The following is a 23727-nucleotide window of genomic DNA, read 5'->3' on the forward strand; positions in this document are numbered from 1 at the left end:
TATTGCTGCCAGGTGAGGATTAGACATCAAACTGTTCTTGTGCCGCCATCACGTACATAGACATAGTGGTTCAGGTATCAAATACTAAACAGATCCTGGAAAGATTCCCACCATCTCCCAAAAATGGCTCATTAATAATAAAATACGTTCTAAAAAGCAATAAATTCAGTAACTCAAATGATTCTTTTTTCCTTGCATAAAAAAGCTGAACATAGCATTAATACTACAGGGGAAAACATTCAGTGTTTAGAGGACGAAAAACCTAGATGGAAAGAAAATAAACAGAACAATATTTCAGTCTGAGAACGAGATTCAGCTGAACCCAACTTGACTCAAACAAGCAAAATAATGCTTCTGAATAATAAATCATACATCAGTGGAAAACCCGATTATCATATTAGAGTAAACGGCTCTGCATGTGTGAGGAAAATTTATTTGTGGGTTGTTTTCATCAAAGGCATGTTAAGTTATTCTGCTGTCAATTTCTTAACGTTGTTTATAGAAGAGGATCGTTGACGTTTGAAGAACGTGTTAGTTATTTAACATTTCACGACTTTAAAGGAAGGATGAGGGAGATATCTTGTATTTTCCTGGCACAAAGTGTGATTTTATACCACAATCCAGTAACTATGTTATTAGTGATTATAAAAATACCTTCAATGGCTTAAAAAATTGACTTGGCATCATCTGATGACTTGAAAATTCTCTTTAAGAAGCTCATACCCTTTCCAACAGTCTGCCTTTCTGCACATCATCATAATGCTTCTCCATGATGCTGTTTGCAGCTGTTCTTTAAAGCGTTGTAGTTCATTGATGATTTGTGCAGACCCACAGTTCCACCAGATGTTTGCTAATTACTGCTGCTGCCGCTAGTCTGAAGGAGCTTTGTGCGAGAGGCGTGGGGGAGGGCTGTGGGAACTTGGCTGAGGACTGAACTCCAAGGAGGTAGCTGACAGCCATCCTGGCAGGCATCCGTAGCTATCTGTCATAATAGTATCTATGGAGTTGCTACGACAGCAATAAACAAGCCCCATTCTCTGTTTCATCTCACAGCAGTGATTTTGTTCATGTATCTTTCTCTCGCACATTGTTTGAGTGTTTATTTTGGTCTTGTTGGTCCTGAATCCATGGCTCACCTGCGCTTTGCACTGTAGTTGCCTACCAAGATGGTGGTTCAGTGGATCGCCTCTGGTTCAGCCTTGTGGGAACTACGTATTCTAGATGTTTCAGCAGATCTCAGTTTGAAACCATGACATCACAGATTTGGTTTTGTTCTGAGGAACCACTTAGAGGTTCAGGAACACAGCAACATTTTCTTTTTTTTGTGATGAGCTGGAGTGAGGTGAGGTCATTTCCACCATGTGGCACAGAATTAGTTCATTAAAAAATCAAAACACACACACACACACAGAGATGAGCAGAATGGAAGCATAAAGTCCTGCTAAAAAATCCATATTAGATTGCTGTGGTATTTGTGGAAATAGACTGGAGTACAGTGAGGTTGTGATGAAAACTGAGACCCCTCCCAGCAGACGTCCTCTCTTTCTGCTCCTCCTCGACCCCAGTTTCTCCCTCACTGACTGCAGCATTAAGCCTCCCGCCTGCCACTCTGCAGCCGGCGCTCCTTTCATTTCACCCCAGCACACACATTGTCATTCAGAAGCTAATTCACCTCCACTCCCATTCGCGCTCTCACGCCCACACTTATTAACACACGCTGAGTTGTCTTGCTGGCTGAATATGAAGTGATGCCAACTGGGCTCAGTGCACCATAAAGCCCTTTCCTTGTCATGTTCCACCTGAGAACCAATAAATGTCGCTAAGAGATGGCAGCAGAATGCACTTAGCCAATCAGGAGCACCAGGTAGATCCCTACTGAGTTACCCTCTGCTGCTCTGTAGATGTCCGTACAGCCAATAACCAGAGGTGGGGACTCGAGTCACATGACTTGGACTCGAGTCAGACTCGAGTCGTTAAAATCACGACTTGAGACTTGACTTGAAAAAATGCTCAAAGACTCGGACTTGACTTTGACTTTCATGCCATTGACTTGGGACTTGACTCGACTTGAAGCTGTTTACTTGAAAAGACTTGATATTTTTTACTCAAAGTCTTAAAATTTAAAACACATTATTTATAAAGTTGCGTCATTAATTAATGTCACTCATTCCGTATCAATATGCGCAGACCGTCACTATGGTTTTCCTCTCTCCTTATGTATGTATGTGTACGTAGCTGCAGCACAACCAATCAAATTAACAGGATTTGGACGTTTAAAAAAACGCGGCAAAGCTGCAGAGCTCAGGGAACGAAATACGAAATAACCGCTGGAATATGCTTCCGCGAGTAATTTCTTTTGGCTACGTAGGTTATGAACTTTCGACAAAAAACCGAACTGCAACTTGTAAAACATGCAAGAAGAGAATATTGGATGGAGATGCCACGATGTCCAACTTTGTCCGGCATTTGAAGCTTCACAAAGATCGGTAGGTGGCGCTTTTCTTTTGCTGTAAGATAGTTGACTTTAGCTAACTTCGTGTTAGCATGTGTACTCCGGGTTAAATTGGTGATTATTTACCATAAATCCGGTCCTTCAAATGCCTCCACAAATAATGTGCACCGTGTTAGCTCAGGAAGCCGGTGGATAGTGAGCGGGGCTCCGGAACAGAAAGCAGATTCTGGACCTGAACACAGGGAACAGAGTCTCTCTGTCCCATCATGATGATGAGCGGGTCTAGTATCATCTAAGGATGGTTGGTGTATTTGAAGACATCTATGTTGGGAAATTATATTGACAATATATTGTTTTGACAGGTCAGAGAAAAGAGGAAAAAACTGCTGTTATGGTTCTTTGTATTGTCTATTGTATTGACGCAGCACGTTACAACAAAGTACACAAATATATAAATCCTTATAATTAATACTAACATGTTTTAGCCTCAAAGTAAAGAATGTTGTGTAGAATATACACACAGACATAGCTGTTTACATTTGGTCATTCGTGTGCTTCTAGCTAACAGCTAACACCAGAAGCGGATTGCCTTCTCATTCCAAAGGTTGTAAAATAACACAAAATGTTTTGACTATATACAAATAAAACAACTGTGAATTTTTTTGAAGCGAGAGGGAAATAGTTTATAACCCCTAGTGTTGGGTACACTTCGGCTAACGCTAATAGCGGAGCTAATTTTTGGTTTCACCCTTAGCAGGTCTGTGTACTTTGAAAATGTTTAGCTTACCCTAAGTTTAATTTTCCAGATAAATTCTACAGCATTAATTTACTTGGCTTGTAAATGTTCAGTAAATAAATTTCAACATCTGTGCTGGATGTTAAGAATTCTTCAAGTACCTGAACGTTTACATTAACGCTCTCATTTTGCAGCGGGTGAAGACTACATGTTCTTTCTGTCTCCCCCCCCCCATATCTTTATTTCATACACATTACATACCTGAATAAAATAAAATATGGACAATAGAGAATAAGATATAAACATAAATACAATATAATTATTACGTTGAAATTAAATTGCTTGTGGGTGGTAGTCTTTCAAGGGCAGATATAAATTAAATTGAAGTTAGAGCTTTAGCATTAGCTTCTGCTAAATACCATGTTGGCGTAGCGCTTTAGTATTAGCAACCAATGTTTGTGAGTATTGATAGAGGGTTAGCTGGTAGTTAAGGTTCGCTATCTTTGATGATCCTTGCCTGTCATGATCGATGGAAGAGATGGCTTCAGCTGCTGCCAGGTGGAAAAACAATACCTTGTTGCCACGGTTAGTCATCATAACAAGTGTACAAACGTGAAAAATGAAGAGCAAACATCCGTGCAGCCGCACAGCATCCAAAAACAACAGAGAAAATATGATGAAAACTCTGCAAAAAAGAATAAATAAGATCTAAAGGATCAAATCTACTCCAGTACGCTGTTCTGGGAATGATGGAGCACTTGGTGTTTATCTATCAGTTTGTGGTTGTGACATAAAATTAGTTTTAGAAAATGGTTGTGAATACTTTAGCAAAGGCAGTGTATCACATATTCTTCCGAGCTGAGGGAGACTTTCTCTCCTGCAGCTTTCTGTGCAGAGACTCAGAGTGTTCAGCTCTTACATAAACACATTTGGAGACGGAGAGCAGCAGGAGAGATGGAGAGAGCAATACAGCGGCGGAGAAGTGCACACCAAGGAATAACAACAAAGAAAATTCAGACATACATCTCCAGATGAAAAGGGCTGTTTACACAGATCCTGCATATGAGTCGGTTTGAAACATCCCCCTTTCGCGGTGCGTATTTAACCAGACAAGCACGACTGTAAAGTCACCGGTTTTCTTGGATCACACCCAAATAACCCTGGTCACTGTTAAGGAAATATGAATATTGTTGAGTGTTTAATATGGCTAATCTCATGCCATGTGCGTTTAAGAGATAAACATTCCTATTTGGACAAATGTTAAGCAGAGATAAACATTCTTCTGGCAGGGCTGTAATTTAGAGTAGCCACGAAACACTATTCTCTTGAAAGGCTTTAAATTAGCAGGCCATAAATAATATCTTCCCCTGCCGAGAGGTCAGAGGTTGGGGGTTTTCCAGGGGCTCTGAGCTGCATCTGGAGTTGAGCACAGATTTCGAATCTGGGAAACATCTATGTTTAATTTCGGATATACCTTTTAAATATTGTTCGTGATAAGGCAAAGATTCAAATCTTGGGAGATGCTGAGTCCAAAAGAGTAAAATAGGTTTTGTGAAAATTAACTTATAACTTTAACAACTAAAATGACTCTTGAGTTTTGTCATTAAAACTTAGGGGAAGGTTGACGTTTTTCCAAGGTGGTTCTCTGATTGGTTGAACAACAGAACGCCTTCTTTGCATATATTAAAGTGAGGAAACGCCTACTCACTATAAAGTACATGTAACGCTAATATACAGAGAGTTTTTGCCATCTTTTTTCTCTCCACGTTGGGCGCCTTTGTCTGTCTGTGTGTTTCGTGTTTGTTTTTTGTCTCTCCTTGTGTGTTGTTATTTTATGAGAAATGCATATCTCTGTATCTCTGCAGCTTTGTTGTTCATTGTTTTGTATGAATTAAACTCTGTGATCTGTGACGTCAGCACGCTTTGTTTAGTTTCGTTTTACAGCTGGCCGCCGCTCGCCGAGAAGAACCCGGTTGTGTTAAGGAAGAGACGAGCCAAACGTTTTGTTCAAAGTTTTAATACATTCTTCCTCAATATCACGTTTTCCAGCTGCTCAGTCAGAGCTCTGATCTTGATCCAGAAGCAGGAAAAACATGAAGATCCACAGAATTTCCCTTTCAAATGCTCTCCACTCATCTATGCAAAGCATTAGAAGTGACCTCCGAGTGCCCTGTTTCCACCACCTGTGTCCCACCGGTGTTCTGGCTCCTATGCACACTTCAGCACAGCTCCTCGCTTAATTATCAGTGGTTCTGGAGATGAGGATCAAAATGGGTTCAAATCCCCCCCCCCCCCCCAAAATACTGTAATTATTCCTAAAATGTACAAATATGACAAATCATGTTTTGGAAATGTAAACATGTTAAGGTGCAGGCTCTCAATTAATTAAAAAAAAATTATAATTAATTTTTTTTCAAAAAACAACACAAAGTCAAAGTCTCTGTGTTATACAGAGTGGTTTAATCATAGGTTGTGCATCTGAAAGTTTTACATCTAATGCTTAAACTACGTCAGTTCAATTTTTGAGAAGTTGTTGTGACATTCAGAGATCCCTGCTGGGGTTAATCCTCAGAGAAACTTGATATACATTCCTGTCCCAGTAACTTGTATATTCCTATCTGTGTGTCTGAATGGCGGGAACAGGAATTTCCGACGGACCGGGAGAAGAGAGAATGGGAATCATCATTGTGTTGAATAAGTGCAGTCCTGGACAGGAAATGAGACTTTAGTCTTTATCTCTCTTGTTCATTCTTCCTACATCTCTCTCACTTGTCGGCATGAGGAAGATCCTGTATAGAAGGTTAAAGTCTTTATTGAACCTCTATATGGAGGACAGAAACTGACATTAGTTGCGGAACGGCACAACCGTCAACTCTTAAAGAGTGTAACTCTGGAAGCAGAGCACGGGGTCAGGTGTTCAACGGGGTTGCTGTAATTGCACCATGTTTCAAGTTGAGCTGGTTTCCTTTTGCTGTATAAAATCAATTTTCAGCACTATCTACCTTTACAGACTCTTAAATGATACGCTAGGTTTATGGGAAATACTTCTTTGGCACTTCCCTTTATTCTTTACCACAACTGGTAAAGAATAAAGAACAACCCAGGCCTGTCCATTGAGCAGGGTATATTAACACAAGAAAAAGTTGCAATATTAGTTGATTGCAGCTTTACAAAAAATTGGTCATTGGAATGGTCTGAAAGCATTAAATATAGCGAAACATTTACAAACTTGTCAGCAGTGGTTTCTTACAGAAAATTATTTGAAGCATCAGACACAGAAGGTATAACAGCCGCAGAAACATAAACATACTTAGATGCAATGGTGGGCACTGCTAGCTAAAAGTTAGCTGCAATTAAACGTTGGTTGGTTAAGCTAATGCGCTTAACCAGCATGGCATTTAAGAAAAGCTAATGCTAACGTTCTAAAACACTAAATTCAACTATGTTGATACACCTGCAACATGTTACAGCATAGTACATCACTCTCAACAGGGTCAAATTTGTTATTACAAACCTACCTGTATGGTTGTGCTTCTGGAAATGTCACTTTGTTTCAGTTTTATAGTTGATGAATATTGAGTTGAAAATAGCTTTGTTGCTAATTTTACCTAATCGACCACAAAAGGGTTTTGTTCTGAAAGCATTCAGGATATGAGGAAATTTAAAACTGCTGAGTTTTTAAACTGTTATTACTTGTGGAAAACGTCTTCAACCTCTTCAAAATAAGAGCATGAATTTAAACGGCTACTTGGAGAATTTTTTAAAGTCCATAATCAAAACTTTAACACGCCGAAGTTTATTCATGAAACTGAAAGTTTGAAACACAGCCAAGCAAATTAGCGCTTTATAATTTATTTGAAAAATAAATTTATTAAAATAAATAGCGCTTTAGCGGAATAGCTGAAGTTTAGCCACAACTGCTTACATGAGTGTTTGTCCTTCAGCCTCGTCTCTGATGTGTTCATTGGGCTTCAGTGTCCCAATGAACACCTCGCCAGGTGAATCTGGGAGCAGGCGAGTATCTCATTTACTGTAGCTAGAGTCTAGCTTCTACCTCATCAACAGACAATGATGGATAGAGGGAGACTTAATGAAATGTGTCCTACATAATGGTCCTAAATGGAAGCAAGCTTCTCTTTCTTCCAAGAAAGACAAGAGCGCTCTTTTGTCATTAATGTGCCAGTTTTTATTGATTTCTTCATAAAGTAAACATTAAAGAACATGAGCTTGGATATAGCGTGCTTTGCCCAGAGAACCAATACCAGTTGAGTGAGAAAGTCAGTTATTGCTTTTATCTTCTTTTCAGTTTATCAGATTGCAGTTGAAATATTTAAAACCCGTCACACATCTGTGCTTACTCATTCATTTCCAGCCATACACACTAGAAGGTAGATGGATTGAAGAAAAATGTAGGAGGCTTGGCAGCAGTAAGTAATATCCTCACCTCCCTCAAGTGCAGAATCCTCAGTCTGGGCTCTTCATTTTTTAATAGCACTATCATTTATTTAGTAGAGTGCCTTGCAAAGAAGAGATCTCATGCTACAGCTTTAACATATTTTTGTAAATTCTTTTACAAATAAGAATCTGAAGAATGTGGGATGAATGAATACATCCTTGTGCGTCAAAACTTTACGTTTTTGTGCAGCCACCCTTTGCTAAAAGGAAAGTGGTCATTCTTTGCCCCCTTTTTGTATCTGCAGTGCACATTTAGAGATTACTTTACAGTTGTTTGGTGTGAACATAGCACTGATATAGTTAAAGCAATTCACATAAATCAAGGATTCAGTTGTTCAGTGACTAGTACTGAGATGTATTTAATTTTTGTTAGCTGAAACTAATGCAAGTCAAACACTAGACTAGAATATGGAATAAACGTAGGTGAATTTAGTTGAAGTCTTTAAGCCAATATACAACTTGTACATAAAATTATCTTAAAAAAGGCACAAAAAAAATGACTTGGGCCATTATATTAGTAAGGTAACGACATCTAAAATATTGGAAAGAAATTGCAGCTTGGGTAGCTAAAATACAAAGCCGCAATGCTAACTGACATTGCAAAGCAACCAATCTCGGGACACCATTAGTTTTCCTTCACACTGATTGGCTGTGCCAAATAATCTGTGGGGGTGACGATGATGACAGTGGTAGCAGTTGTCTGTGTCAGTTATTGTGTCACTTCACGTCTTGCATGCTGGTGGAGGTCAAAGGGTCTAGTGATGCTGGTGCACGTCAGACTGACCCAAGACAGCTGTGGCTACAACGTAGCGTACCACCATCAGTGTGTGAACGTAAGCGTGAATGACAGAATTTTTCAGGTTCATTGGGGTCCTCCAGATTCGTTAAAACACTGTACAAGTACAGACCATTTACCATTTAACTCAAAGAGTGAAGATAGGGGAGATTGTGGATGTTAGCTTCTATGATAGTGCCAAGACAATGTCCACTGTGTGTATTAATGCATATTTAAGCATATTTGGTGTTTGAACTAATAAAATAAGCAGTTATATTCGTTCTTGTAGAGATCTCAAGAACTTGCAGATTTTAGCTGTTCACAAGTTGTTTCTTAACCCCCGCGTGGTCTACCGTAACAGTAATGGGCAGTGTTCCTTTAGTTTCCTGCCTGGCTTTCAACCAATAGACTATCTGTAAACAATAACCATATGTGACAGTAGAGCGTTGCAGCAGGTAAAGAGAAGGTCTAGCATGGAGCGGGACGGATCCCTACAGATACAGGTCTGTTTGCTGATCTGTCACAGAAATTCTCAATCAAATACTTTGAAGTTTGTGTCTGTAACAAGAGAAAAAAATGGAAACATTTTAAAGATATGAATAGTTTATGGGGCACTGTCCAACTAAAGATGTACTCTATTGATTTTGTTTAAAGCCTCAAAGCCAGAAGGAACGGGACATTTCACATCTCTTCCCTGTCTCTCCAGCCAGGACAGGGGCCCTCTGTGAGGGACGGCTCGTTTATTGGATTCTCTAACCGTCTGCCACTTTGTCAACATGCCAGCCACCTCCATCCTTGCCCCTTGGCCACAATCAATCATGTGATCAACTATATCATCATCATTTCTCGCCAAAAGAGGGCAGCATTAGTCACCGTGTGTAAAATATGGGGACAGGAATACACACTTGTGACTGGAGCAGGTATCAGGACAAGCCGTTACTGTACAGCTAACTCTTTGACAGAGAGAGCTCTCCATCAGGTGATTTATCCCCGTTACAGGCGAGGCGAGGTGGTGAATCTGGATTAGTTCACCCCTTTCATCCCCCCCTACTGCTTCCCATTGTGAAACCGTTGAGGAAAATGGGAGGGGGTCAACAGGAAGGCAACCACGCACTGGTGTGTGTCATCAGTGTTGATGGAGTGATGTTGGATCACTTATCGGTGAACAGCTGGTGGCCGTGGCCAAAGAGGGAGGGAGGGAGGGGAAGGGGCCGCAGCATCAAGCTGCTTGACATTAACACACACACACACACAGAGGCATATCACACACCAATTTGGTTTTCCATTCTGTCATCCCGGTCGCTGCCCGGTCCTCTGAGAACATCACACCTGTATGAGGCTCCGTACGGTGGTGTAGTATAGCCTGATTAATTTCATGTCTACCTATTTGTAAAGCTGATACTCACAACAAGCGTGTGGGGGGGGGGTGGGGGGGGGGGGTGGGGGGGGGGGGGGGGGGGGGGGGGATTGTGTGTGTGTTTTGCTCCTTGTGTTCACCACCATTGATGACCTCCAAAGGAGAAGTAGTTTTTCTCTGCCATCTAGTGGTTTGCTTTGAGTTTACCATATCCTGATGAGAATCACTAAGTGTTAATAGTATCATTAAGTGGTTACAGCATGAGTTCTCTTTAGCAATCTATTGTAGTGTGATTCAAATCCAATCTCTTTCTTCAACTGAATATTTAATTGATCTTTTCACAATTTCACAAGTTGGTGAGAGGAAATGGTAGTTATGCTGCTGGCAGCAGTTCAGAGGATCCGATAAGATTCCTCTCCTCCTTAGCCAATGTCTGACGCTCCACTGTGTGACTGAAAGCTGATGTAACATAAAGACACTTGCTCTGTTTCCCACTCTGACACCACACAGCACCCCCAAACAGTAGTTACGGGGTATTTGTTTGGTCACATGACATTGATGCAGCACAAAATTATGAGGTGTTTAATTGAAGCACAGAAACAATGGTGTGGTTGCTTCTACATGTTAGAGAAAGATATCATGTATATGCACTATTTTGATAAACATTGGCCACTGACCAATGTATATCAAAAATATTGGTTGATACATTGATAAATATAGTATTGGTGATATCTGGTATCACTAGTACTGATAACAGTTATCATTATTGGCCCAATTTTTTTATATCTGTGTGTCCTTCATATTTTACAATGTAGTATACACCATGTGTGCCCATATGTCACTGTTATGTAATCCATTCAAGTGCTACTTAAATGTAGCATTTGAGTAGTAATATCCCTATAATAATAATAATAATAGTAATAGTAATAATAATAATAATTGTTTCCATATTACCTCCCCCCATGCCTAACACTGAAGGAGATTAAGTCTCTGAAATATTCTTAATGAATTCTTGAGCAAGACTTAGTAGAGAGCTGACCATGATCTGTCCACTTGACAGCAATACCCCACCAGGCACGCGGTTTGCCCAAGGGCCCTGACACACACACTGACACACACTCTGATCCCCCAGCAGGCACGTCTGGGACTCAGGCCTCCATTAACAAGTCATTTATAGCCCCAGCACCTGGAGCGGGTCTGGTCTGTGTGGCCATGTTGAAGTTCTGCTTTGGAATTAAAATGGAATTACCGTAGATGTTTAACCTGTTACTGACTTTATTAAATTATTAGCAGTTTATTTTGGTAAACCATTGTTCAAAAAGTAACAAGGAAGAAAAACTTGCACGAAATCAACAGTTACAAGCTGTTGAAATGTTGACATCTTTTCCAAGACAACTTGGAAAAGACAGTCTGAGGTGCGAGTCCAGTCTGTCACTGCTGTAGGTTTCTAAACCTTTGCTTTTTGTTAATATTTCTGAACAGTTATCTTCTGGTGATTTAGCAATTAATTTAATTGTTTTGTTTCTATTTTTGATCAAAATTTTTTCAAATATAGAAAAGTTTGATGTATAAATAGACATTTATAAAAGGGAGTTGAACAGATTAATTGAAGAGATTAAAACCTGTTAGTGTTGAATCTCTGAATGACTAAAAAAGAAAAAAGAAAAGCTCCTTCTGTCTTTGTAATAACCGAGATAACTCTTGTTTATGTCAGTCTGCATATTGCACACTTTATTATATAATGCACTAAATGTGTAGAGGCGGCGGTTATCCACTAGATGGAGTAACTGCACGGGTTGACAAGGAGGTCACAAAGTGGCAGAACGGGAGAAAACATCCAGTTTCCTTTAGTTATTATTTATGTCAAGCAGAAAATAATTTTATGCAAGAGATAGTCAAACTCTGATTTATGAACACACTTGTTTAAAAATTTAATTTAGGAGTCCATATTTTCTTTTTCATTTCCACAAAGTTTCTCCTTCCTCAGGTTGATTTGGTTTAAAACAAACTATTTTAAACCAAAAAAATAAGTCAACTGCAGTCGACTTACTGAGAGCATGGAACTACTGATTACCTTTCATACAATGAAACTCAGGAAAAACTTCCAAAAAACAAAGACAGCCATGAACTTAACCAGAGTGGTTCAGATAAAAGCACAATCACGTCTTCTAATGGTCTAGTTAAAGTCCAGACACGAATCCCATTGAGAATTTTGGTAAAATGTGAAAATGATAAATCCTCTTCAGCTAATCTGCCTGAGCTGAGCTCATTTGAAAAGACAAATGGATAAAACAAATATTGATCTCTAGTAGAGATGCATAAAAAAATGTATTCTACAAAGATTCATAATTCCTAGTTGTGACATTAATGAATTGATTCAAACGGCTCAGAAATTGATTTTTTTCTTTTTTATATTTTGAATAATTCTTTGAAAAAGCCAGGCAGCTAAGCTAAACTCATTCTGCACAAACCTATTATTGTTTAAATGTAAATGCTGAAATATGTTTTAAATAAATGTTCATTTTGTTTACACTGGCTTTTCTTTTTCTCAGTCATGTAATTTAAACAGAATCTCTAAAACGTTTGAATAGAAAAATCAGTTTCTGATTTGAAAATCATTTCTGAGTCAAATCGTGAGCCTAAAAATCAGAATCAAATCGAATCTTTGGACAATGAAAGATTCACATCTCTGGTCTCTGCAGGCAGAAACCTGGTTCAGACATTTCATCAATTATTGACTCAGGGCTGAATAAAAAATGTATGCTCCACATTTTAGATTTCTATTGGTAAAAAAAAATCAATAGGAAGCAATGTATCATTTTATTTGTGATAAAAAGTAGTTCAAGAGAAAGACTTACAGAGCTCTGTAAACGTTTGACATTCGTTGTTGCACATGGAATAAATCCTCACCGTTCTCTCACCTTTTCCCAGATTCTGAACTTTCAGCTCCTCTATAAAAGCTTCTGGGTTTATTTCCATAATAGCCTTTTGTTGTTGTTGCTCTGTGTGTTCTCTGCGCTTTGTGTGTGCTGCTATAATCTCCTCCAGCTTTGTAAATCGGTAACGCCGAATCAGATTATCAACTAGAACATGCAGAATTGGAATACCTCCCTGCAGGGCTTTTAAACGAAATGGCTTTCTAGTCCTCCGCCCCTCGGTGGAGCCCAGTCACTCCAGATGCACTTGGAGGAAATCTTTCACGCCGCGGAGCGCTGGCATGACGGTCAGCAACAAATAGGTCAGAAAATATGTGGGCTTAATCGCAGCTTTTCACCACTCCACAAAATCCAGGACAAACACACACACACACACACAAGCACATGCCCACACACAGCAGATAAATCTGTGTACAAGCGCATGCATTTGATGCATTGATGAATGCAACTTGGCATGAATATATTTATTTGGAGAATTGCCCACACACACACACATGCCCACGCACACACACACACAAGCAGAACAGAACTGACAGGATGCTCCAGATTTAGAACTTATCCTATTCCTTCTAAATCTACTCAAATCCTTGTTTCTTGACCTTTGACCTGGCATTGTAGTGTTGCGGTGTCCACATGTTACGTGTGCTTCTGTACAAACCACATCTGTTGTTCTCAAAAGTCTCGCCCCGCCGTCTTTGTCCAATTTGAGTGAATGTTTGTGGATCCCTGGTTTTGGTAGTCGGAGGACTGGTACAGCTGGTGTGTGTGGTGGGAAACTGTGTTCTGATTGGGGCAATATAGCAGAAAAAAAAAGTAAAAGATATACAAAATCCTGAAACAATTAAACTGATACAAAGTTTATGAGTGTCGGATCTTACTGCATTGTCTGTCCAACACGTTTAATCTTTTTATTCAATATTTATGAATCTTACAAACCTTCTCTAAGAAATGATTTTAATTCAATTTTATACCTCTAACACTTAGCCACATTAGCTAATAGTCACAAATTCTCACCTGCTTTCTTTGCCATTCAAGTCCTGAAAAGTGAGTTTCAGTTACATCAGCTGTAATGTAATCAGTGAGAGAATCACCAGTTATTGTTTTACTGCTGACAATAGTGACAATGCTCCTGCAGAAGGAGAAAAGGACATCAAAACAAAGGGAGCGTAAATTACAAGTTAGTTTGTTATAGAGTTTTATTTAATACTGAACTGTCTTTAAAGATGCGTTTGTTTTACTGCTCCAACGTTTAAAAATCACCTTTTCTACATCTAAACAGATCCGTTCAATATATTGTAATATCATTGACAAGCTCACTTACTTCACAAACTTTATCCCTTAATTTAACACAATTAGAAGATTAGTTACTCACATGCATATGTTTCTAAGGCTTTATTTTCTGTTAATTACGATTTTCCATGAACAAATAATGAAAACATGACAATTTCAGACATGTTTCAGACATGACAATTACAGTAAAACGGGTCAGTGTATCTTAGTCTCACTTTTTTCTTAGTTTTTTAAAGCGTTCTAGATGGATGAAGGAGGAAGTAGGGTGGGTTTACTCATTTCCAGCCATTTCTGCAGTGTTGTATAACTGCCAGCTCACTGGTCATATTTGTGTGTAATCAAAGTTTTGCAATAATAATCAACGCTGAACAGTTACAAGGAATCATGACAAATATAAACAGTACAGATTAAAAACAGATGAAACACCAGAAGACAGTAAAACCGAAGTCGAGTTTGAAACTTATAGGACAAAGTTAACAGCCACAGAACTGGCCCGGCCGATGTGCTGATGTCTTCTTCTGAAGAAACAAACATCAGCCTGTGTGGATGATCCTCAGTCAGGTGTCTGCAGCTCTAAGCCTGACTCAGCATCACATCCAGTGATTAAAACAAGTCTGCAAATACATTTTCACAGCTGCAAAATCCGGGCATGAATGAACATGATCCAGGATGATGAATGGGCTTCAGCTTTGTCTGATGCCCACACGTTTATTAAAACATGGATGCATGCGGACAGACATGCACAACTGCTGCTGATGGAGGCCAGATGGTTTAATCCTCTAGTTTTCCCAGCATTTCATATTTTCCCCCCCACTGTGTTGGGATTAGAGCTCCTGTCCAATCGGATTTCGTCCCACTCTGCGGTGATGATGCGAGATGCGTGGCAGGCAGGACGGCGGGCGAAGCAGGGTTGCCGTAGATACGCTCCGTGTTGGCCGGTACGGCACACGGGACTGGCTTGAAGCGTTGCCATAACTACTGTGGTGGCGTTTGTCTGTCCAGGTAAGAGGCTGGACGGGTACAGGAGGATGGGATGAGATAAAAGAAACAAGGATGAGGATTACAGTGAGAAACAAGTTCTGTTTTTTTTCTGATGGAGTTCTTGGGACTGTAGAGAACTGGACCAGAACACAACAAAGACTTTTCTCTTCACAAACTCAGTATGCATCCAGGAGAAATTTGAGAGAATTAGTTGGAGACTGTTGTTCCATTTGAAATCTTCCCACGATTGACTTTGCTTGGTTGTGACTTTTTCAGTTTTATATCATCGATTGGCATGTTTATGTGCATTGTGATGATTTTATGGTTTTTATCTTAAAGATAAGAAAATAATAGAACCATTGTTTGACTTTCAATTAAGCTCTTTTGTGTGGTGTGTTGATCTCAGCTACTTATTCCCACCCTCAGTCTAATTTCATGCTTATTATAAGTTAATAAGCCAGGTAACTTATACTAACTTTATATATATATATATATATATATATATATATATATATATATATATATATATATATATATATATATATATGTGTTTTTCACATATTTGTTAAAACTTTCACCAAACTGTGAGCAGTACATGCCAGGGGGTGATTGACAACACTAAGACCCTTAGCTGTGATTGGTTGATTTTAGTTGCCACTGGAAGGAGGCAGAAGAGGTTGATCTTTTCACAGATTATCTGTCATAGTGACAATTTTTTAAAAAATATATGTAAATAAAATATATATATATATATATATATATATATATATATATATATATATATTAAATTGTGAGCAGAAAATTTGTGTCTCTCCAAGTCTAATTTGTTGGTATTTAAGATGCATGGATTACCTAAAAGTTGTTTTTCTTGATCAATCAACCCCATAGTCAATTTGACCATGAGGTTGGTCAAATCGAGTTGACCAATCAAATGGGTCTGCGTGTTGGCGCTGTCTCTGCAGGCCAGTGCTTCCTGTGCATGGTGGACGTGGTGCCGGTGAAGAACGAGGATGGTGTGGTGATCATGTTCATCCTGAACTTCGAGGTCATGACTGAAGACGCATTGAAGGACCATAAACGGGAGCTGAACCACCGCCTGCCCACCTGGCTTGTTACAGGTCAGTGTTCTCATGCATGTTCTCATTGTATTCTTTTAGACCAGGAACAAAAAGCAGGGACCTCATACAGTTTCAGTCTTTTTCTATAAGGTTCCCGTTCACTCGTTTCTTTTCACACTGTGCCCTTTTGCCGTTCTTATAGCTGCTGCTATAGGATGTTTTTCAGGCGCAGCGCTGCCAACACTTCCACTATCAGACTTCTGGATTGGTCAGACAAGTTGACCCTTCACTTTCCTTACTTACATTTGGACTCTATCCTCAGCATATAGCCATGTTTTCCTTGGCTCTGACAGATGACTATAAGTTTCCATATTTTCAAAGAAACAATCTCACTTCTTCAGAGATTTATGATTCATGAAATTTATAAAACTATTGGGAAATGAAATATTAACATTTGAACTGAAAGGTTGTAATATGTTACAGTTAATGTAACAATAGTTTACAGCTGATTAGCTTGTCAGATTCATCTCCATTTCCAGATGCATCACAGGTCCTCCTCAGGTGTGCTACAAGGTGGACCGTGACCAGTGACCAGGCTGTTTGATTGGCAGCAAATTGCATTAGTTGTTTGGATCATGGATTCCTTCTCAAACAAGAACATCTCAATCAATCTATGATGACACTGTTTCTAGTGTGTGAGACAGCAGGCTGCAATTTAATAATTCCATGGTCAAACTCTGAGGTACAAACTTTTTATCATTTGTGGCGGAAGAGCGCAGATAATGTCAACTAGACGAGGCAACCCGCAACGAACAAATATACCAAGACATTTCAGGCAAACTGACTGATGTCATCAAACCGCCATCCATAACTTCAGGTGTTTCTAAGATGTCCCAAAGTTCCTAGCCATGTACACAACTTACACAACAGAACCAAACCAGACATTAACCATCGAGACTTGACAATGGAGAAGAGGCTTATGGTAGCCCTTAATAAAGTCCATCAAAACCAAAGTCCTTCAATTTTGTGAATTTAATCCCAATATGTCATACTAGACATATCGGGTGTATCATCACCCTCAAACACTGACTATGTTTGCATTGGTGCAGAAACACTGCAAATGAGGCTTGGTTTTAACATTCAGTAGGTCTTATGACCTCCAGCATGTCTGCTCATGTTCATACACAATTTATGAACATGAAGCAGACATTAGATTTAGACTTTTATTCTTCTGAATTCTAAGTATTGATGTTTATTGGCTTGCAACACAGAGCTTGTATTATGAGTCCACCAAATAATCTTTTAGATTATTTCTGACTGAAACGGCAATCCCATCAATGCCGCCATCCCACATGTGATCCATCTCCAATCCTCCCTCTCTCCTGCTTGAACTCCACCTCTGGTTTTAAATCCACTTGCCACGCAGCAGGTCATCAGCCAGTTTTATCCTCCCTCTGCCCAGGTCGCCCACGAGGCTTCAAGCTGCGTTTCCCCCAGCTCCGCTCCCTGTCCAATAGCAAGGCATCGCTGGACGACGCGGAGGCCGGCCACATCCCCACAGCCACGCCCCTGCCGCTGCATCCGGACCACAGTCCCGAGTGTCTTGGTCTGGGCGAGTTCCTGCCCTTGCCTCTCTTACCCCCAGATCACCAGGAGCAGCTGAGTGGAAGCAGGTACAGTCCTCAGGATTACTGTAGAAACACATACTGTATGTGGGGCATGAAGAAATGTTTTATGTACACTTTTTGCAAGCATGAGGTCTGATGTTTAATATTGTTTGGTTGATTCTAGGTCGGCTCTACAGAAGTGGCCGGAGGATCGCCAGGAGGACCAACGCACCCTCCTGTGTTCGGAGACCCCTATTCCCTTCCCCAGGCTGCCTCCCCAAGTAGCCCACCTGGTCGGGCCCCTCAACCAGTCGACCCCCTGCGTCGTGGCCCGCCACCGCCTCAGCCTTAACCCGGAAGCCTCGTGCTCCAATTGCTCCCTGACGCACAGCCGCTCGCGAGAAAGCTTCCACAGCATGCGGCGCGCCTCCTCCGTGGACGAGATTGAGGCCCTGAGGTCCGAGTGGGACCGGAAGAACCGGAGGGCCAGCGTCCGGCCGTCCAGCAGCAGCACTGGTGAGTACAGAGATAGTGCGACATCGCAATGCCCTTTCCTACTGTCTGGAGTCATGAGTTTTGAGAAAGGGCTTAGCCTGAAAATTTGAACAAGCAGGCCCCTCCCACTTGCTCTCTGCTACAGCCAAGCATCCACAGCTCCTCCCTACAGTGGAACCTGCCAAGAACTCCACCATTGAGAACTCCAACTGTTTCTCCACCATTAGCACAGCTCCAGTCAGCAGCAATGTTGAAGTTGAACAGCGTTACCTGCTGATTGGTGAAGGGTGTGAGCAGCATGTACACAAGTATGATTGCCACTGCTAAGATGTTCCTCCTGGCTCTGATTGGTTGTATTTCTGCACATGGCAATAGGACTACTAAATGGAGCCGGAGGAGCTTGAAATTTTTTCACATTTTCTGTCTCATATGAATACCTGGAAGACTGAGACATTTCATTTGAGACAAAAAAAACCAAAACATTTTCTTTGGAGTTTTTTGGGAAAAGTGGATTTTTATACTTCAGTCTTCCAAAATTAATCTAGTGATTAGTCATGATTAATCACTGCTTTAGTATGTGATTAATCTGTTTAATTTTTTTTATTCGATTGACAGCACTATCAAAAAAATACATTTTTATAAAAGTTACCTCCTGAAGCTTTAATCCTGACCTGGTGTGCTTCTCTACAGGTGCAGTAAATAGTAAGTCTAACATACTGAACTCCACTTCGGACTCGGACCTCATGCGGTACCGTACGATATCCAAAATCCCCCACATCACCCTCAACTTTGTGGATTTCAAACCGGACCCCCTCATCGCCCTTCCCTCTGGAGAGATGGACATCATAGCCCCCTGCAAGCTCATTGACAGGACTCACAACGTCACCGAGAAGGTCACACAGGTAGGACGTCACAAGGGCACACTGCTGGTTTGAATCAGGCGTTTTGATATGGACTGACCACTGCGCTGTTACCAAATAGTTTTAGTGCGTTTGGATGCAAACTTCACATTCCATATACGGTGAAAATGTGTTTGTGTGTTTCCATTTTGCGCCTGCTAGCTGTATCCACTTGCTACCAGAGCAAACAGACAGAGTATGCTGCTTGTTTCACCTACTAGCATAAATTATTGTGATTGCTTGACCCTTGATGAAATAATCAAAGGCATCTCAGTAGGGTTACAGTCACTTAGACTGAGCACAGGAGGATATCTGTAAAAACTTTCATGGAACTACCAGTTGTCAACATTATGACAACTAGATAACAATTTCCAGGAGTCACATTTTGCATGTGAGGAAAAAGCTGTAATTGGAAAAAAAAAGCATGTTAACAGAAAAGCAGGCCAGCTATGCTAGCCTGACTTTGACAACCTTAATATCGACATGTGCTGCGGAATTTGGTGTGCTTTAGTTCGGTAAAAACCAAAGAAGAGCTGGTTCGCTCTGTTTCCAGAGCTGATAAAGTCCAAGTAAGATGTTTGAGGATTTATTTCTCATTTGTCTGCAATCTATCTCTCTTTCAACCATTGTCCTGTGTGGATTGAATAACAGAATCCGGAGTATGGCTTGGTAGTGATAAAAACTCAAACCTGCAGCACACCTTCATGAAGGTTTTTGCATGCATATTTCAACTAACTACTCAATGTTAATATAATTGTTCTGCATTAACATCTTAAAGTACGACGCTTTTTAATGTAGAGTTTTGAAACTGTTGATCAAAACAGTTTGAGAACTGGGGTGAAAACAAGGTTTAATGTCCGGTAACAAAGAAAGGACTCTTATATGGATGGATTGTGTGGAGAAATGTGTTTTTTTTCCTACAGTAACTTTATCTTCCTGCTGACTGTTATTGGAAATTCTACACATGTTCAGAACGCTTTATCATTAGTGAAACCTTCACCACGATTACGGCCTTTCCAACTTTGTCACAGCTTATTAAATCTGACACTGGGTACCTAAAAGCCTCGTAAGGCTGGTTATGAGATGTGGTCAGTGTCAGGCACAAGAAGGCTCGCTTTTGTATGCAATCGTTCTGCTGTTGAGCATTTTATCACCCTCATGATCTCACTCACTCTAGCACTTTGTACAGTATTTGACTGCCTAGGCATTAGATTGGAGAGATACATTGGGATTTCAGGTGGAGGTGCACTGATGAGGGTTTGTGACTGTTTTCTGATCTCTGGTCTTTCAAAAACTTTGACCTGTTGATACCAATTTTAGCCAATTCCAATTTTTCTATAAAGTAAGAAAATAAAAAACCAGCATGTCACTCTTGCCTAAACCAGTAACTTCTACAATCCTAACATTGTGACTAGTTGATATCCTTTGAAAAGGAGACTCTAAGTGCTTTTGTCAAAGTTTTTTTATTATTATTAATTTTGCAGAAATTAAATCACAAAAACATTCTCAAGTCTCTTCATCCAGCTCTCAATATTAGAAGCATTTATTCATAAGTCATTGGAGCAAAGACTCCCTGTGTACCTGGTATTACTGGTATCAGTAAATAATCCGTTTTTCTGTCTTATCTGAGTCAGACATGGACTTTCTAGTATCTCCAGAGTTAATCGTGGATCACTGAATGCAGTCGTGCCATATAGAATGAGGTTCAGCTGGTAAGGTTAAAGCATAGCCCTCAGTGTGTGTGTGCGCGTGTGTGTGTATGCATAAATGTGCGTTAACTGATGCTGTGTACTGTAGTTGTTATACAGTGCAGATGGGAGGAAACAGCACCAGCTGTGACTCCAAATGGACTTCTATTTATAGCAGGCTAATAGGAAGAATGGAGGAAAATGATAAAGAAGTTGCGGCTATGATTTATATATATTTATGCTGATGAATTTATTAGCTTGCCATATAAATCACTTGCATGTATGAACCTATAATCAAACACAGAGATATTTTGGTCTCTCTCGGTTTTCTGCTTGTTTTCACTTCAAAGATGTACTCTTTGAATAGTCCTGTTTAAAAAATATATATATATTTTAATCAGTTCAGATATTTCAATAGAGATTATGCCCCTGCATTACCACTTCCGCCCTGCAGAGGGCAGCACCATCACACTGAAGCCGCAGCAATCCCTCAGCAGAGCTGAGAAAATGATGTTGTTTTGCAAATAAGGTTGAATAATTTACGTGTTTCATAAACTGTTTGAGAGGGGGAGACAGGAACACGTGCAGATTTGTTTTCTCATTTTGGAGTGACTCGTGGCGCTGTCCCCCTTCCCCTCCTCTGAACACCCAGTTAGTTTTCCTCCTGCTGCATGGGAGGCTTCGTGACTGAGGCTGCACGCGCTCAGTCTGGCTCCAAAGTGCCGCTTGGAGGAAATTTCTGGGATCTGAGAGGAAACAGAGGAACAGCTGCCTTTCAATGTGATTGTTTATTCACAGAAGGCACGTGCAGTGAGAGCGACGTTACCTTACCAAACTTTGACCAACCCAGTTAAAGCAGAAGTGGGTAGAGTACCCAAAAATTGTACTCAAGTAAGAGTAGCACTACTTCAACATTTATTTATTTTTTTTTTTTAATGAAATTAAAGTAAAAAGTAAGTGTCAAAAAAATCTCAAATAAGAGTAACATAGTATCTGGTTAAAAGTTCACTAAAGCAACTGATCAGAATCTGATGTAATACTAAAAAGTATTAGAGGCCTAAATACCAGAAGTTGGATACAGCTTTACATTGGAAGCCTAAACTAAAAAAAATATGTATACAACAACAACAAAAAAAACATGATTGCAAAGATTTAGGCAGCACTGTTTAATATCATAAAAAAATGTGAATACTAATGTATGTTAGAACTGTGAAATTCTAACAGTGCCAAAAGACACAGTGAATAAATATTAAAAAACAAAGCTTATTCACAAACTAAAAGGCTTACTTTAGCTTAAACTCTGTATTTTTTGTTTTTTCTTCAGACAGTTAAGGCACTCACAGTATGTAAAATATTCAGACATTCTTTTTAAGTAAGTGTGGCAATACTTTATAAAAATTGTACTCAAGTAAAAGTAAAAGGTATAGTGTAATAAAACTACTCCTAAAAGTATTTTCTTCCCCAAAACGATACTCAAGTAAGTATGATTGAGTAAATGTAAGTAACTATTACTCACCTCTGGTACAATGGGGACCTGAAGATTAGACTGTTGGTGGTGTAAGTTTGAGGATTGATGCGTCCATTGCTGCATGGTTTTGGGATTGGAAAGGCCTTTTTTTTTTTACCTTATTGAGACGTTGTTTCTGTTTCTAGCTATTGAGTTTTACGGAGTTTCTTATGAATGATTAATCTTTATACATATTCTAGTTTGGCTATAAAAGTGTAAGTATTATGCAAAATTGCCTTTTTTGAGCTTTACATCATGTTATCAAAAACATACCTGGAGTCCTGCCTTAATTCTTCCATACATGTTTGAGAAACCCTTTAATCTCCCATGGCAACCATTCAGCTCCTACTAAACACCTGGGTGGACCTCGCTCCGCCTTCGAGGACAAACTTCCTCCTCAGAGCTGTAATTTTCGAGCTGCTGAGCTACCGCCTCACAGAGTAGCCCTCTCTCAAGATTCTCCCTCTCAGCTCCTTTAGACTAGCCAGCAGCAACTAGCAAACATATGTACGCCTACATATCTACTGAGATCAATATTAAATGAGTTATTTCTCTGTCCAGCTCTGGTAAAAATGGTTTTTAAAAAAAGTGTTAATAGAGGAGCCATGTTGAGATGGCTTCCTGAAGACAGAGTTACAGAAAGAGTGTGAGTTTTTAAAGAGACAGAGGCACAATTTCAATGCATTAAATCAGGAAATAAAAATTATTTTAAGTCATATTTGATTTAAATAACATTTTTATAACAACTGAACTTAATATAGTTACTTGATTATGAGGTAAAGTGACACCATGTACCTGGAGAAGACATAATACTCCCCTTCAAATATTTTGTTTGATTTCCTTTTGGATGTCAGATCACCCACCTCGGTTTTCTAGCAATAGATTTTTGAAGCGGTTTTACAGCCTCTGCTGTGCTGGCAACAGGACTGTGCTGCAGTAAAGTTTTATTTTGTGCCAATAGGTTTTCATCACAAAGTAAACTTTTTAAGCTGATGATTTAAGCTTTTTAACGATGAATTAATATTCATATCATAACTCTGCAATAATCCAACACCAACCCAAACTGTCAGCACTAAAATTGAAGCTGCACAGTTGGCAAAATACAGCATTTCTGTCACTGACTGTAAAGTCGGATCACATAAACACAAAATCTGCTCAATATGAACTGTCATTCATTTTGGCAATCTTTTAGAATGTATGATACGCTGCAAAAAAATAACAAACAAAGACAGAGATGAAGTATGTGATGACATTTTCACCACGTACAGCGTAAAAACAGTGTCTGTGTATTTTTCCATTTCTGCAGCCCTTCACATCTGTCACATAGTCGTAATATGGATTAAAAGAATTGTAAGGATTTATTGCCTCAATGTTATTGAGTTGATTTTCTCTTGTTGATTCATTACAGCATTATAATGGAATGTATTTCATTAGGCCAAAGGACCACATGCATCAGAAGACTTCTCCGCTAATGGCTTAAAAGAGACGATA

General features: G+C 39.7%; 1 protein-coding gene across 1 annotated transcript in view; it reads left to right on the forward strand.

Moving 5' to 3' along the window:
• Positions 1–23727, forward strand: part of kcnh2b (potassium voltage-gated channel, subfamily H (eag-related), member 2b) — a 197827-nt gene that overhangs the window by 77735 nt on the left and 96365 nt on the right. The window contains exons 3-6 of the mRNA XM_028005324.1: positions 15945–16100; positions 17503–17713; positions 17832–18163; positions 18833–19044. Coding sequence (XP_027861125.1) covers positions 15945–16100; positions 17503–17713; positions 17832–18163; positions 18833–19044 — 911 coding nt within the window. The remainder of the gene's footprint in view (positions 1–15944; positions 16101–17502; positions 17714–17831; positions 18164–18832; positions 19045–23727) is intronic.

Source organism: Xiphophorus couchianus, chromosome 21 (genome assembly GCF_001444195.1).
Source record: "Xiphophorus couchianus chromosome 21, X_couchianus-1.0, whole genome shotgun sequence".
In the NCBI taxonomy this organism is placed as follows: domain Eukaryota; kingdom Metazoa; phylum Chordata; class Actinopteri; order Cyprinodontiformes; family Poeciliidae; genus Xiphophorus; species Xiphophorus couchianus.